The 14,869-nt window shown below is 46.1% G+C and overlaps 1 protein-coding gene across 1 annotated transcript in view; it reads left to right on the top strand.

The window, feature by feature from the left end:
* LOC143960156 (NAD-dependent protein deacetylase sirtuin-3-like) overlaps positions 1-14,869 on the top strand; it is a 64,035-nt gene that overhangs the window by 9,386 nt on the left and 39,780 nt on the right. The window contains exons 2-3 of the mRNA XM_077468466.1: positions 4,229-4,426; positions 5,729-5,975. Coding sequence (XP_077324592.1) covers positions 5,740-5,975 — 236 coding nt within the window. The 5' untranslated portion in view covers positions 4,229-4,426; positions 5,729-5,739. The remainder of the gene's footprint in view (positions 1-4,228; positions 4,427-5,728; positions 5,976-14,869) is intronic.

The following is a 14,869-nucleotide window of genomic DNA, read 5'->3' as shown; positions in this document are numbered from 1 at the left end:
CACTGTATGTAATCTGATCGCGCTCGTCCCGCCCCTCTCCCTGTCCCCTCCGAGACAGCTAAAATTGAAGTATTGGCGTATAACACGTGCACCCTGTTTGCACCCAATTTTCGTGGTGAAAAACTGAGTGTTATATGCCAATAAATTCTATCTATCTATCGTAAATTTTATTATTTAGATTATTTTTCTTTTTATTACTAAAATCACACTGAATCGCACAAGAATGAGTACATTTCAAACTACTTTTTCAAAAATGCAGCGCACCAAATCGTATGGTGCTGTAGTACCATGCAATCTGGCTCAGGCAAACACTGCGTTTGCGATCTGCATTTTCGGTGTCCTCAAGAATATTGACACCTGAAGCAGATCACGCACCCGGTGCATTTTGAATGCAGTGTGGTTCCAGCCCTTACGAATGAAATGTGCCTGCTGTCGGAGCTGTATAGAGCTAGGTTCACACTGGTGTGGGAAAGTGTAAATCGCACCTATTCTTGCACTCGCAACAATTTGATCTTCATGGCACCGCAAAGCATCTGAAAACGCAGTGCATTTTTGGGTGTGGGAACTCGTATGGGCTGCACGATTAATCGTTAAAGAATCAAGATCGCGATTCTACCCACCCCTCAATCTTAAAAAAAAAAGCATTTCCTCACCCTGCCAAGTTTCCCACAACATAGCTTAGGGACATAAAGAGAAACATTGTAACCTAGTTCTCTTAGATCAAAGGGATGAACTTCTGTCTGTAATGAGGTCAGTTTAACAACTTAAAGACCTTTTTCAGACACTTGTTTCTTACAAGTTAAAATCCAATTTTTATTTTTTTTATTTTATATTTTTATTTTGCTATATAATCTTTTTATTTATTAAATTTTTTTGTATAATGTGAAAGATGTTACGCTATGAGAATCTTTATTCTAAGTAAAAAAAAATTGATTCTCAATTTAGCCAGAATCGTGCAGCTTTAAAAAGCACCATGCAATTGAAGCTGCGTTAAAAAAAAAAAAAAAAGTGCAGGGAAATGTGAACCTAGTGCAAGAAGCACGTACTACCAGCTGCAGAGAGAATACAGTGCTGTGTTCCTGCAGCAGTACAGGGACTGTAGCCATTCAGAGGAGGCTTCGTATTTTAAGAATGAAAGCATGGCTTCATCTGAGGTGTAACGTCTGATGACACAATCTCCTCTTCGGCCAATCGGAGGAAGCCTTGTATTCATAAAAACAAAGGTACCTGTGAATGGATTAAATTTTGTCCTGGAAATGGGATAAGAAGTCCTTGTGCTGCTGCTGAAACACAATGCTGGATATTGTATGTAGCTGATGCTACATATAGTTATACAGAGCTGACAGCACACACATTCATTCGTAAAGGAAATTGTTTGTTTAGACCAGCTTGAACCAAACGAGTACCTGAAAACATGGACTTAGGCTTTAAAGTTGATCAAGCATCAGATGTATTTTTTTTTTTTCAAACTGAGTTATATTATGGCTATACACAGACTTTCATTCAGCCTAACGGAATTCCTCTATCCATATTAGAGCTGGCCATACACAATTGAAATTCAGCCGGTTTGGCAGGGACCAGTTGACTTTCAATCCATGTGTGGCTAGACTGGTTGAATAGAAGTCGATCTACTGATTGACTTCTGTTCAATTGCTTTGTCTGTAAATTCTCGCTTGTTCAGCAATGCAGGCAATAAGCTGCAGTGCTGATGGGTTGTTTTTTTTTTTGACTGCAGGGAAGTCTTCCCTCTGTCAGAATACAATGATACAGTGGGGAGGAGTCCTGCATCAAAACATCGAATGTGTGGATGGGGTAGTCGGTTCAGTTCAACCAAAAAATGGACTGATGTATGGCCAGCTGAGTTCCACCCAAAAATGTAACTTTTACTTTAAGCACTCCTCGCCCTCTTACATGCCACATTTGGCATGTCATATTATATTTTTTTGGGGGAGGGGGAGTGGGGGCTTCATTAGGAGGGGGACTTCCTGTCCCACTTCCTCCTTCCGCCCAGGGGACTCCTCTTTTCAACCTTAGGCGGGCCCTCCCTCTAGGCGATCTCCTGGGACATGTGACAGGTCCTAGGAGATAACCTGTCCACTCCGGGAGAGTAACGCGGCGCGTGCGTGCCCGGCCGTGAAGCCGAAAGCTGTCATGGCCGGGTGCCCAGAGTGGCAATGAAGGGGCTGGTGGAGAGTAGGGGAAGAGGAGCAGCACCCCGTACGGCCGCATCGCTGGACCGTGGAACAGGTAAGTGTCTGTTTATTAAAAGTCAGCAACTACACTTTTTGTAGCTGCTGACTTTTAATAAACATAAAAAAAAAGCCTGGAACTCCCCTTTTAAGCAGTGCAGATGGATGAATCTTGCACTGCGTTGTTGTTGTATTCTGACGTCGCATCAGTGGTTTTAGCGGGATGCATCTGCTTTTTGTCTGTTTTCTGCCCAGCTGCTTTGATTTTTCAAAGTAAGAGTAAACAAGCACTTAAGCACAAAAGACTCGTCCAAGCTCTACCAGTATATTAAAGGTTGAGGAGCAGATGTGGTGCGCTGGCCATGTCGTTCACTAGAAGTCCATAATACCAAATAGCTTCTTCTTTACAGGATTTTATTAGCACAACAGCAATGAACGATTCAGCATAATGCTAACGTTTCGGCCATAGCATGAGGAAAGCATCGGAGGAAATGCATTAACATTATGCTGGATCGTTCATTGCTGTTCTAATAAAAATCCTGTATAGAAGAAGCTATTGGTTTGCCGGCTCATTTTTCTATTATAAACAAGCACTTGCTATCACAACCAGTACCCAACTGTGGTGTTAAAAGTGCCCTGATATGGCTACAATGATCCTAAGCATACAGATATAGCGCACTCTAGGTAGGTGGGTGTTAGAGTTAGGACTTTTGGAGGACAGGTTAATTTAGACAGGCCTGTTTGTTTTGATCTGATCTGGGCTGGGATAGGCTCAGGGTAGCAGCTGGTGACTCGCAGGCAGCATCACTGAGACCTTCCTCTAATTTCCAGAGTTTGCTAGAAAGATCTGGAAGGAGGAGAGGTGGTGCTGCCTGGGTCAGCCCAGCGGGAAAGGAGTGGTTGGGTGGAAGAGCTTGGAGGGAGCTCCCCAGTCTGGGAGGGGGGTTGTGACCTTGGGTTTGGGCTCGGGTGCAGTCAGGGCCACCTTTTTAAAGACGCATGAAGAGGTCCTGGACCAGAGGCAAAAGAGGACAGTGGGAGAGAACAATGCTAAGAGACTCCAGGACAACTGGTTGCTGGTGAGTGAGGCCCAGCCAGGACTGGGAAGGCACGCCTGAGAGGACTGGGAGCTTGCAGTCTGGGTGCAGAACCAGAAAAGGGGACTGTGGTGGAAAGAGGCAGTTGCAGCCAGGAGGGCTGTCAGGGCCTGAAGAGGGCAAACTGGGATCAGTAGCCATAGATATGGAGGCTAGCACAGGGACATTTCTGCTACACTTGTGGGGCCCACGGCCCCAGCCTGCAAAGTGCATTTTCTGAGGCCTGGCTGAGTCAGTGTCAGGCCTCACCAACAAATAGTGTTTGCTGTCCCTGGGGAACCAAGTGATGTGCTGGAGGTGGTGAGAAGAAATAGTCTGAAGCAAGTGATGTTCTGGTGGAGTGAGGAGTGGAAGCTTCAAGCAAGTTGTACAAGAGGAAACTGAAGGCGTATGCACAAGGAGTGTACATGGTTGTTCCAAAACTATTTGCCATGTCTGTCTATTCATGCTGGGCACCCCATATCTCCAGAGGGATGCTTTGTTTGTTATCTATGCCCACTGACAACCAAGTATGCAGCACTATCTACTCCTGGTGGCCACAGTTCGGCCCCCCTAAAGTCTAAAGGACAGTAAACTGGCCCTTTGTTTATAAAGTTTTGAGACCCCTGCCTAGAAGAATAAGGGCTAGAGGGATGGATGCAGCTTTATCTGCATTGCCTCAACTATATTTACAGACCCTAAGTTGCATCTTAACCCCCCCCCCCCCCCCCCCCCCCTGTTTCTTTTGGTTTCCTCCTCTAAGCTTCCCCTTCCAGAAGGCCATAAAACTCCTACAGCTGTGTCCTATTATTAACATAGCTATTCTCTCTAATACAAGGGGTAAGAGACTAAATATATTAGTCATTACCTCTGTCAAAAGGTGACCATTTTAAAACCTCTTTTCACTGGGAAAAGCCTTTTCACAAAAGAGTCTAACTTTTTTTCTTTCTTGGCTCTCTATAGGTCCCTTTGCTGTAGTCAGTGGCAGAGATACAAGAGTTCAACATTTGGAACAATTCCTAGGATTTTGTAGCTCAACAGCTTTGCCCTGAAAAGTGTGTGCTGGAAGAAGTCAACACAAAGCTGAATACAAAACAGTAACTCTTCACTGCCTCCTGTCGCATTTGATCTAGGCCTATCCTCTCTCAAGGGCTGCTCTAGGTAGGCAGCTACAGGGAACTGTAATAGTTAATTTTATTTTGCCTGGAGTATTTATTATTATTATTATTATTATTATTATTATTATTATTATTATTTATATATATATTTTTTTTCTTCCCCATGTTTTACGTTTTTAAACAAATATATGACTATTTTTGCATACCAGAGCATGTTGGCTTAGCTAAGCGGTAAACACAAAAGAAGCAACCTAGTCTCCAGAAAGAATTTGCCTTAGCAGCTGTCCATTCAAGATCTTATTATTTATTATTATTATTATTATTATTATTCCACCTAACACAAGTGCTAAAATAAAAAGGGTAAAAGCAAGTGATCTTATCCAACAAACAATTTCTCCAGCGCTCAAAAAAGACGGTCGTCAGTCTGGGATAGTCAGAAAAAATACTTCAGTGGTATCCAACTAAAAAGCTGCAAAAGAACACATAGGGGGTTGCAAATGCCTATTGCATAGCACAAGGTTTATTGGAGAAAGCAAATAGCCAAACTAATACTTGCAAACAGAAGTAATATGCAAGACACTCTGATCAATCAACGTGATTACAGATGACCACACAATAGGCAATGTTGGCAAGCTAATGCGTTTTGGGGACACATCCCCCTTCCTCGGAGCTCATCTCTATGGAAGGGGATGCGTCCCTGAAATTCATTAGCCTGCTGACTTTGTCAATTGTGTGGTTATCCAGTGTGTCTTGCATTATTTTGGCTATTTGGTTTCTCCAATAAACCTTGGGTAATGCAATAGGTGTTTACATCCCTTGTGTGGTAACTTTTGGTTAACCAGCTAGCCTGCAAACAAAGGCCCTGTCTAACCAGTCACGTTAAATACAGAGGGTTTAGTTGCACACATTTGCAAATAATATGTGGAAACTGAAGCACCCATGTCAAGGTTCCTCTGTACTAAAGTTCCACTTCTATAGTTTTAAGAGTCTCCAAGTTGCTGCATATATAGCAGTGGATAAATTGAGGGCAAGCTTGTCTGGAGGGAGACCACTCCCTAAAGGTACAGGTACACATTCAACACCTAGCAGTAAGCACAATGGCTACTGAAGGCATCCAAAGTGCCCCCAAACCATATCAGCTCTTCAGTGCATGATATAAAAAAGAAGGTTCCACTTTGATCAGCCCTCTCTGGAATAGGTCATTATTGATCCCTTGGTATTGTGGTGTGGTTGCAGATATCAGGCCACCCATTCACCATGATGATTTAATAAATTTAGTTTTCTTTTATAATGAACAATTTTGGACTAATTTCTGGTTTCTTTTTTTCTTTTCTTTTTTAACCAGTGTCCAACGCTATGAAAAGTGCTGCATCTGTTCTCCAGTCACCAAAAATGGCTACAGAGTATATTGACAAATTGAGTAAGCCTGGAAAACCTTCAACTTCCTCTTCTAGTAGAGCACTTTCAGTCAAATCGAGCAGGAAAAAATCCACATCATCAAAAACGCCAGTTAATCCTATTTCTCCGCCAGAGGACATTTTAACAACAAGTATTAATCAGCTTTCTGTGGCTGATGAGCGAGGTCCCACCAGGTGAGGTAGACAAAAAAATATTATTTTGGGAATGACTTTTACAGACTTGGGTGAATGTATTCTATTGCTGCATACTTATTTGAATTCCGAGAGTACCTCCACTATTAACCTTCAAACCATGGGAATTAGAATTGTAAAGAAATATGGATAAGAAGGGCGTTGTGTATGCTTAATGGCATTCATGTGACTAGTGATGATCAGCCTCGATGTGGAATAGCTATGGACTGCAAGGTGGGTGGGGAGATCATTGCAGATCTAACCAAAGAGACTAGGGTTGAAACATCAAAGCAGTTAAAGCTGCTTCTTAAAGAAATATTGGAAATCTCTAAATTATTCAAAGTTTATTATTACTGTTTGGTTATAGTGCTTGGGGCTTTTCAACTTTAAGATGGTCCTCCACTGTGTTTGTGTGTGTGTGTGTGTGTGTGTGTGTGTGTGTGTTTAGCCTTAACACTGTGGATGCAGTAATATTTGCTTGACGTTATTCGTATTTTTGGCTCTTGCCCTCCTCTTCCTGGATCTGTTAGCTTTGGTAAAATCCATGGAATACTTGGCCTTTGTGTCTCCTCAGGCACACAAAGGGTGCTTGGCTCTGAAGGTGCATACAGATGCACTATTTCCAGAAGTATGTGGACCCTCAGCCAAGTAGTTTCTTTAGTGCAGCGTAAAGTTAATGTTGCAGCATACAGTACAAAGATATTTTACTTGTAGCTACAGTCTAGGGAGGCTGTCTTATGTTCTAGCAGAACTGCATCCCTGTACACAAAGCCAGTTACATGATGTGGAAGAACTAGTCCTGACCTTCAGCCCATTGAGACCTTTTGGCATGAATTAAACATTGATTGAGAATCGGGTCCTGTCATCCATCAGTTACAAATGTTTGGTTTTTCTCCCTTCGCCTTTCAGGACATCACCTTGGAGAGAGTGCGTAGTTCCACCTCTTAACAGGAAACACCGCGTAACAATGCCCCTTTTTAAAAATGCTTCCACTATGAGTTCAGTTTTTAGTGTTTCCTCTGCCATGGTGGAAGCACTGTTGGGGAACCAGAGGGGCTGCGCTCTCTCCAAGGAAGGGGGTTTTGGCAGTACCTCCTTTTTCTTTTTCTTTTTCTTTTCCTTTTTTCCTTTTATTTTCTTTTTACTTTTTCTTTTCTGTCATCAGCCCAGCCCCATCCTGCACGAAGGGGGGGGGGGGGGGTTGCTCGGGTGCCCGTTCCTTCACCAGCTCACAGGAGTAAGGTTTTAGAATTTCTCCAGGAAGAAGTGGAGAAAGGTGTAGCTGCATTATAAGTTTTTCTTAGGAATAGACCCGGTCAAGAAACCTTGATAGAATATATATATATTTTTTTTGACTAAGGCTATGGCAAAAAATTAGGCCTAGGCCTCTTGTTTTTTCCCAAGTGGGATTTATCTTTGGTTCTTCAGGGACTTGCTAAATCACCTTTTGAACTGCTAGAAGAGACCTCTGTAGGATTCCTGACCCTTAAAACAATGCTCCTTGTTGCAATGACGTCTGCACTTAGAATCAGCGAAATACAGGCATTATCAATCAAGGAGCCCTTTATGAGATGTCGGCCGGACAGGATAGTGCTGAGGACAAATCCAGCATTAATTCCATAAGGTATCTTCGGTTTTTCACCGCACACAGGAGATTATACTCCCATTTTCTGTACCATGCCCTCTGGTCCAGGAGAAGAAGCCTTCCATACTATGGACATCAGAAGGTGCCTCCTAAAGTATTTGGAAGTAAGCGAGAATCTCAGTTATCTTTGCTTTTTTTTTTTTTTTTCCTAATGGAGGGAAGTCACAAGGGGGATAAAGCTTCCAAAAGTACCCTAGGAAGGTGGTTAAAACGGGCTATTGAAGCGTACCTGTCTTTAGGGTTAGAATCTCCAAAGGGAATATTGTCTCACTACATGGGCAGTGGTGACTTCATGGGCAGAGAGGGCCAGGGCATCACCAGAGCAGATATGCAAGGCTGTCACATGGTCCAGTTTTTCAGCCTTTATAAGACACTACAGGTTGGATCTACTGTCAGCCTCAGACTAGTCCTTTTTGGCAGGAATGTTTTACAAGCAGAGGTCCCACCCTGAAGTAAATTCTCGGTTATCTTCAAGGTGCTGTCATGAAAGGTGAAGTATTTCTATGAGCCTTTCAGGACAGCAGCCTACTTCCCTCCCTAGGTTATTATGTATAGTTTTAGAATCGTTGAGCTCAGTAATTGTCTGTCTGTCTTTATAGCTTCCAGCATGTCAGGAATTCTCAGTAACAACTGATGGCATAGTGGAAACAGCTGATTTTTAAAGTGGCATGTCATGCAGTGTTTCCTGTTAAGTGGTGGAGCTATGCTCTCTCTTCCAAGGTGCTGTCCTAGTCGACATTAATGCATCTATCCAATGGTCTACAGACATGGGAAACTAATAAAATATATATATGTAGCACTAACCCCCGAAGGAGCTGCTGGTTATTTTTGGGCTTACCGTTGCCTTCTGTTCTCCGTGTGGCACGTCTAGGGGATGTCCCGTGGTAAATAGCCCAGTGACTTGAGACTGACAACAGATCCACTTGAATGGATTTTATTTGCAAAACTCAGTCAATTAAACAGTCTTCAGAGGGTTGGAAAGGAAGTTCAGGTACTCTTATGTCAAAGTCCAAAAACGTTAAAGAACTTGCTTGCTTTGACTGCATCCAGAGAATAGCCATTCGCAGCTGGATGAACACTCGGGTTGGACAGTCCCTCTCTCACAAGCCTGGCAGCCAACAAGGTGCTTGCAAAGGAGTAGGGATGAGCCGAACACCCCCCGGTTCGGTTTTCACCAGAACTTTCGAACGGACCCCAAATTCGTACGAACTTTAGAACCCCATTGAAGTCTATGGGACTCGAACGTTCGCAATTAAAAGTGCTAATTTTAACGGCTAATATGCAAGATGCTGTCCTAAAAAGGGTTTGGGGACCTGGCTCCTGCCCCAGGGGACATGGGTCAATGCCTAAAATGTTTTTTAAAAATGGCCGTTTTGGCGGGAGCACTGTGAAGTGCCACGTGTTTCCCGTGTTTAGAACAGTCCCTGCACAAAATGACATTAAACGGAAATAACATCATTTAAAGCTGCTTGCGGCTTTAATGTTATATCTGGTTCCTGCAATATGGTTGAAAATCATTGAGAAAAATGGCATGGGTAGCCCTCCCTGCCCATTACCAGCCCCTTTGGGTCTTGTACGCATATTAAGGGGAACCTCGTACCCATATTAAAAAAAGGAAATACGTGTGGCCCCCAGGCCCTATATACTCGGAACAGCAGTATACAGGCGGTGCAAACAAGACGGGGACTGTGTAGGTTTGTTGTGTTAAGTAGAATCTGTTTGTAATTTTCAACTGGTACATTTTTAAAGTGTAGCTCCAGTCAAAAAAACTATTTTTAAGCTTTTTGGAAAACATAGGGAAGGGTTATCACCCCTGTATAGTTTGTTTTTGTCGTCCATCTTTTTTCATCTCACTTGCTGTTGTCTCCTTCCGTTTGCAAGTAGGAGATGTTTGTAAGTTGGATGTTTGAAAGTAGGGGCCTGCGTTATATGCTCTACAGAAATGGCAGAACAAGGTGTTGGTTTTGCCACAACATTGTAAGCCCTCAAAGTGACTCTTGGTGGGCGCTGGAGCGCCCTGCTGTGAACGATTATATCAAGAATTGTAATGACATGCCATTGTTGAACAGTGGTAGAAAAATTGACCTTTGGTGGTTGTGGTGCTGGTGCCACAACACTATATAAGTCCTCACAGTTACTCTGGGTGGGCACAGGAACGGGCCCTCCTGTGAAATATTATATCAGGAATTGTAATTACATGTCCCTGTTAAACAGGGGCAGAAAAATTGGGCCTTAGGCACTGGTGCTGGTGCCATCGACACTGCAACCTCTCCCATATACTCTAGTTTTAGTGCCAGCAATTAGCCCTGCTGCAAAGCATTGCATCAAAAATTGTAATTAAACGCCCCTGTTAAACGGGGGCAGACAAATTGGGCTGATGGCATCACCCAGAACCAGAAATGTTCTTACAACATATCAGCGGAGGAGGAAGAGGATAGACAATCAACATAACAGGACAGTCACTCAGCATCAGCATAAGCAGTCTTGATGGGATGTGATGTTTCAAAAAAAAATTATTCGGTTACATCAGCTTCAGGTGCTTGGTAGCTGTGGGTGATCCAAGACTGATTTATCTTGATGAAGGTCAGTCGATCAACTGATTCGGTGGACAGGCGCACCCTGTGATCAGTAACAGTCACCAGCAGCACTGAAGGTCTGTTTCGAAAGAATGCTGGATGCAGGACAGGCCAGTAGCTCGATTGCATACTGTGCAAGCTCTGGCCAGTGATCCATCCTCAAGACCCAGTAACCCAGAGGATTTTCGGTGGGAAAGGTGTCCAAGTCTGACCTTGCCCCTAGGTATTCCTGTACCATGTAAATCAGACGCTGGCGATGGTTGCTGGAACCGATCATACCTTGGGGCTGCGGACTGAAAAATCGTCTGAAAGCATTGGTCAGACGGCCACCTTCTCCACCGCTCCTTCTGACCGATGCCTCAGCAACACGTTGTCCAGGACCAGGAGTTTGTAACCTCCCAGTCTCTGGGAACGCGTTGCACAGACCTTTCTGCAAGGCCTCCCGGAGATGTTTCATCCTCTGCTTCCTCTGCGATGGCAAGATAAGGTTGGCAACCTTACCCTTGTACCGTGGATCAAGGAGAGTGGCCAGCCAGTAATGGTCCCTCTCCTTGATCCGAAGAATAAGAGGATCCTTCCGCAGGCTTTGCAGGATCAGGGAGGCCATGCAGTGTAGGTTAGCTGAGGCATTCGGTCTGGAGTTCTCTGGGTCACTAAGGACAACATGATCCACAGCTACCTCCTCCCAGCCACGTACAAGTCCACAGGTTTCTTGGTACTGTAAATCATCCCTACAAGACTGCTGCTGATGCTGAGTGCCAGCCTCCTCCTCTTCCTCCTCCTCATCCTCTTCCTGTGTGATGGGTGGCACAGCAGGAACACTGTCTGGATAAAGGGGGCCTTGAGAGGCAAGGAAGTCCTTCCTGGCTCTGTTCTGCCTCAAGTGCCCTGTCCATTATTCCACACAGCTTATGTACAGTGTCACTGATGCATGCACTGTCACTGCTCACCATCCTTGTGGCCTCCTCAAATGGTGGCAAGACAGTGCATGCATCCCTGGCGTGGTGCGAAAAAACCGAGCTCCCTTGACCCTGTCCTGGTGCCGTAGTCGCACAGGTACTCATTGATGGCCCTCTGCTGCGTGTGCAGCCGCTGCAGCATGGCCAACGTTCAGTTCCAACTGGTGGGCATGTCGCATATAAGGCGGTTCTTGGGCAGGTTCAACTCCTTTTGGAGCTCAGCCAGCCGAGCACAGGCATTAAATGATCAGCGGAAATGCACACAGACTTTCCTGGCCTGCTTCAGGACATCCTGTAAGCCCGGGTACCTGCCCAAGAACCGCTGCACCACCAGGTTAAGGACGTGAGCTACACAGGGCACATGGGTCAGTTATCCCTGTCGGAGGGCGGAGAGGAGGTTGGTGCCATTGTCGCAAACCACCATTACTGGCTTAAGCTGGCATGGCGTCAACCACCTCTCTGCCTGCCCCTGCAGAGCTGACAAAACATCCGCCCCAGTGTGGCTCCTGTCCCCCAAACAAACCAGCGCAAGCACGGCATGGCATCGTTTTGCCTGCCTACTTGCGTAGCCCCTGGAACGCCTACGGAGCACCGCTGGTTCTGAGGACAGAGCACTGGAAGAGGAGGAGGGGTGGAGGAGAGAGGTGTGTCACAACCAATAGTAGCATTTTGGAGGCGTGGTGGCGGAACAACCTCCAACACTACTGCACCTTGTCCTGCATCCTTCCCAGCTTCCAGAAGAGTGACCTAATGGTCCGTGAAAGACGGGTAACGTCCCTGTCCATGTCTGCTGGACCATGAGTCAGCGGTAATATGCACCTTACCGCTGACCGCCCTGTCCAGCGAGGCAAGGACATTGCCTTCCACATGCCGGAATCGCCTTCCATGAGAAAAAGTGGCGTTTGGGGACCTGCCACTGAGGAACTGCACATTTGTACAAACTCACGGAAGGGGGCCGAGTCTACCAACTGAAAAGGCAGCAGTTGAAGTGCTAGCAATTTAGCCAAGCTAGCATTCAACCGCTGGGCATGTGGATGGCTGGGAGTGAACTTCTTTCGCCGGTCCAGCAGCTGGGGCAGGGACATTTGCCTGCTATAATTGGACGTGGGTGTACTGCTAGCAGAGTGCCCGGAAGCACTTGGCTGTGACACACCTAATTCTACACCTTCATTCCTGCACAGGCGGAAGTCTCTGCGGTGTGATTCAGTCGGTGTGCTGCCCCTAAGCTGGCCCCCGGAGGGCATCCTGCCTTGTTGGACATGTGCCTCCTCTCTCCTACCAGGCACCCACGTGGAGTCAGTGCCCTCATCATCCCCTCCCTCTTCATCGCTGGAGCAAACCTGGCAGTATGCTGCAGCTTGTGGAACATGACTGCCAGATTGCTGTCCTTCTTGAGCATCCCCTCTCTGCATTCACGCTACTGTCTTCCTCTAGCTGAGTATCATCGGAGCCTACAAAACACTGGGCATCCTCCTGGAGCATGTACCCAACACTGTGCTCAAAGAGTTCAGGAGACTCCTCAGGAGGACATGGTGGGTCTAGGGAAGGAGTCACTGATGATGACATTGAGAGGAGGGAAGACGATGCGTTGGCAGCTGCTTTGCTAGTACCCTGAGACTGGGTGAGAGAGGATGAGGAGGATGAAGAGGGCTTGGTCATCCACTCTACCAAGTCGTTGGCATGTTGCGGCTCAACATGTCCAGCTGCCGAAAAGGACAAGCGTGTACCATGGCCACGTGCTGATGATGGCGATGCACCGCGTCCACGACCAGCACTGTTGTCTCTAGACACAGAGCCTGCTTGCCCTCTTTTATCGGCTCGCGCCTGTCTGCCTCTCCTTGCTGGCTTTCCAGACATGGTAATGGCCTGAAGGGAGTTGGGAAAAACAGCAATTGGGTAGTGTATATTGTGCTGGAGGCACACACAACTTCCACTAACTCCTGCAGATGGCTCAAATAGAGAAGAGCTATGTAGGTGGATATAGCGGTGTGTACTGGGTTCAGAGCATGCAGACAGCACGCACAAGCTCCTAACACTGACTGCAAGCTCTATTGTAAAAGATAGATCTATCGCTAGCTATATAGGTGACTATAGCGGTGTATACTGCGGTCAGGGCACGCAGACAACAACCACTACAGAAGAGCAAGAACAAAAATCGGCCGATAACGATCGGTGTATACTGTGTTGAAGGTACACAGAACACCCACTAACTGCTTCAGACGCCAACACACTACACAAGGCCGCCGCGCTGGCGGCCTTATATAGTGTGGGGCGTGTACTACACAGCCCACAGCATCCTGCCTGTGGCCAATCATGGCTCTCTTCGCTGCCGGCGCTGTGATTGGCCAAGCATGCGGGGTCACAGTGAATGCTTGGCCAATCATGAGCCAGCAATGCACTGCGCCATTGCGAACAGCCGATGTTCGACTCGAACACGATGCTCATCCCTACTCGGGAGGAAAGTCTTTGTCACAGACGTTGTTGCAGTACATGTAGGGAAACTAAGCTTTAGAACACTTGTAGGATACCTGGATCTTTCAGCCTGCTTGGCGATATCCACAAGACCGGATTTTCTCGGTTACTTCAGCCCTTCCAGGCTCTTGTTAAGAAAACCAACCCGTACGGGGTGTTCTTCTAAAGAGTCCTCCCCTGGAATGCTCGAAGTACTCTGGGTCTCTCCTGAACCGCAGACGTCACCCAACCACCTCAGAATCCTCCTTTTAGTTTCCTTGCCTCGGGCTAGCCAGCCCCGGGACATCAAAGTCGGGTGGATCCTGGGGGCTAGTCAGGAGGACCAGGACCATGTAAATAGCACTTCATACTGGACCGGAACCCAGACCCAAGTGACGTCCGCATCTTAAATACCCTCTCCCAGGGTGCACAGCGAGAGGGCCACTCCCACTGACCTGGCTCCGAAAGAGTAACTTAAGCACCCAACCAGACCAGAGTTCCATGCCTGCTACAAGAGACCGTGCCCCCTGTGGCCAGGCTGAACATCTCACAGTCCAGTTAGACTGATGCAGAGGTCCAATTTAGACAAAACCAAACTGCAGTTTAGGCAAAAGTTAACTTGCGGGCGCTTCAGTGTATGTGTGTGTGTGTTTTTATATATATATATATATATATATATATATATATATATATATATATATATATATATATATATATATATATATATATATATATATATAAAAAAATGTATTCTATATCTCAACTCAAATCTCCTTTATTTGTATATACATGGGGGAAAAAAAAATCCACTTTTCTATTTTAAACACTGTCACATGGGGTCTCCGGTAGCCCTGCCCGCATGTAGCTGCTTTAAGATGGAAATGGTTGGAGGGGGGGGGGGGGTGGAGAAGGGACTACAACCCGTCCCCAGAGGAAAAAGAAGTGAGGTCCCTGAATAGATCAAAGCCATGGATACTAGGGCCTGAAAAGAGTCCTGGAAAGAGAGCAAATGAACATCTGTATGTATATTATACATATGAGGTCACATCTAAACCACAGCACTCTGCAATGCATGCGTATGACATCATGTCGCGCATGTGTGGTGTGGAGGCGCAGTGCAATTGCAACTTGGGGGGGGTCCCCCTTCTAGGAGCCCCGGGTCATTTCCGGCCGCATGCAGCTGTCACCTAATCAGTGGGCGGTGTGGCGGAGATTAGCAGGCCTATAATTACCCTGGTCTCGTTTCCATGGCTTCACGGCTACCCA

Source organism: Lithobates pipiens, unplaced genomic scaffold (genome assembly GCF_037356315.1).
Source record: "Lithobates pipiens isolate NorthernLeopardFrog02 unplaced genomic scaffold, aLitPip1_a1.2 Scaffold_8, whole genome shotgun sequence".
Taxonomy (NCBI): Eukaryota; Metazoa; Chordata; class Amphibia; order Anura; family Ranidae; genus Lithobates; species Lithobates pipiens.
This window is presented reverse-complemented; position numbering and strand designations above follow the sequence as displayed.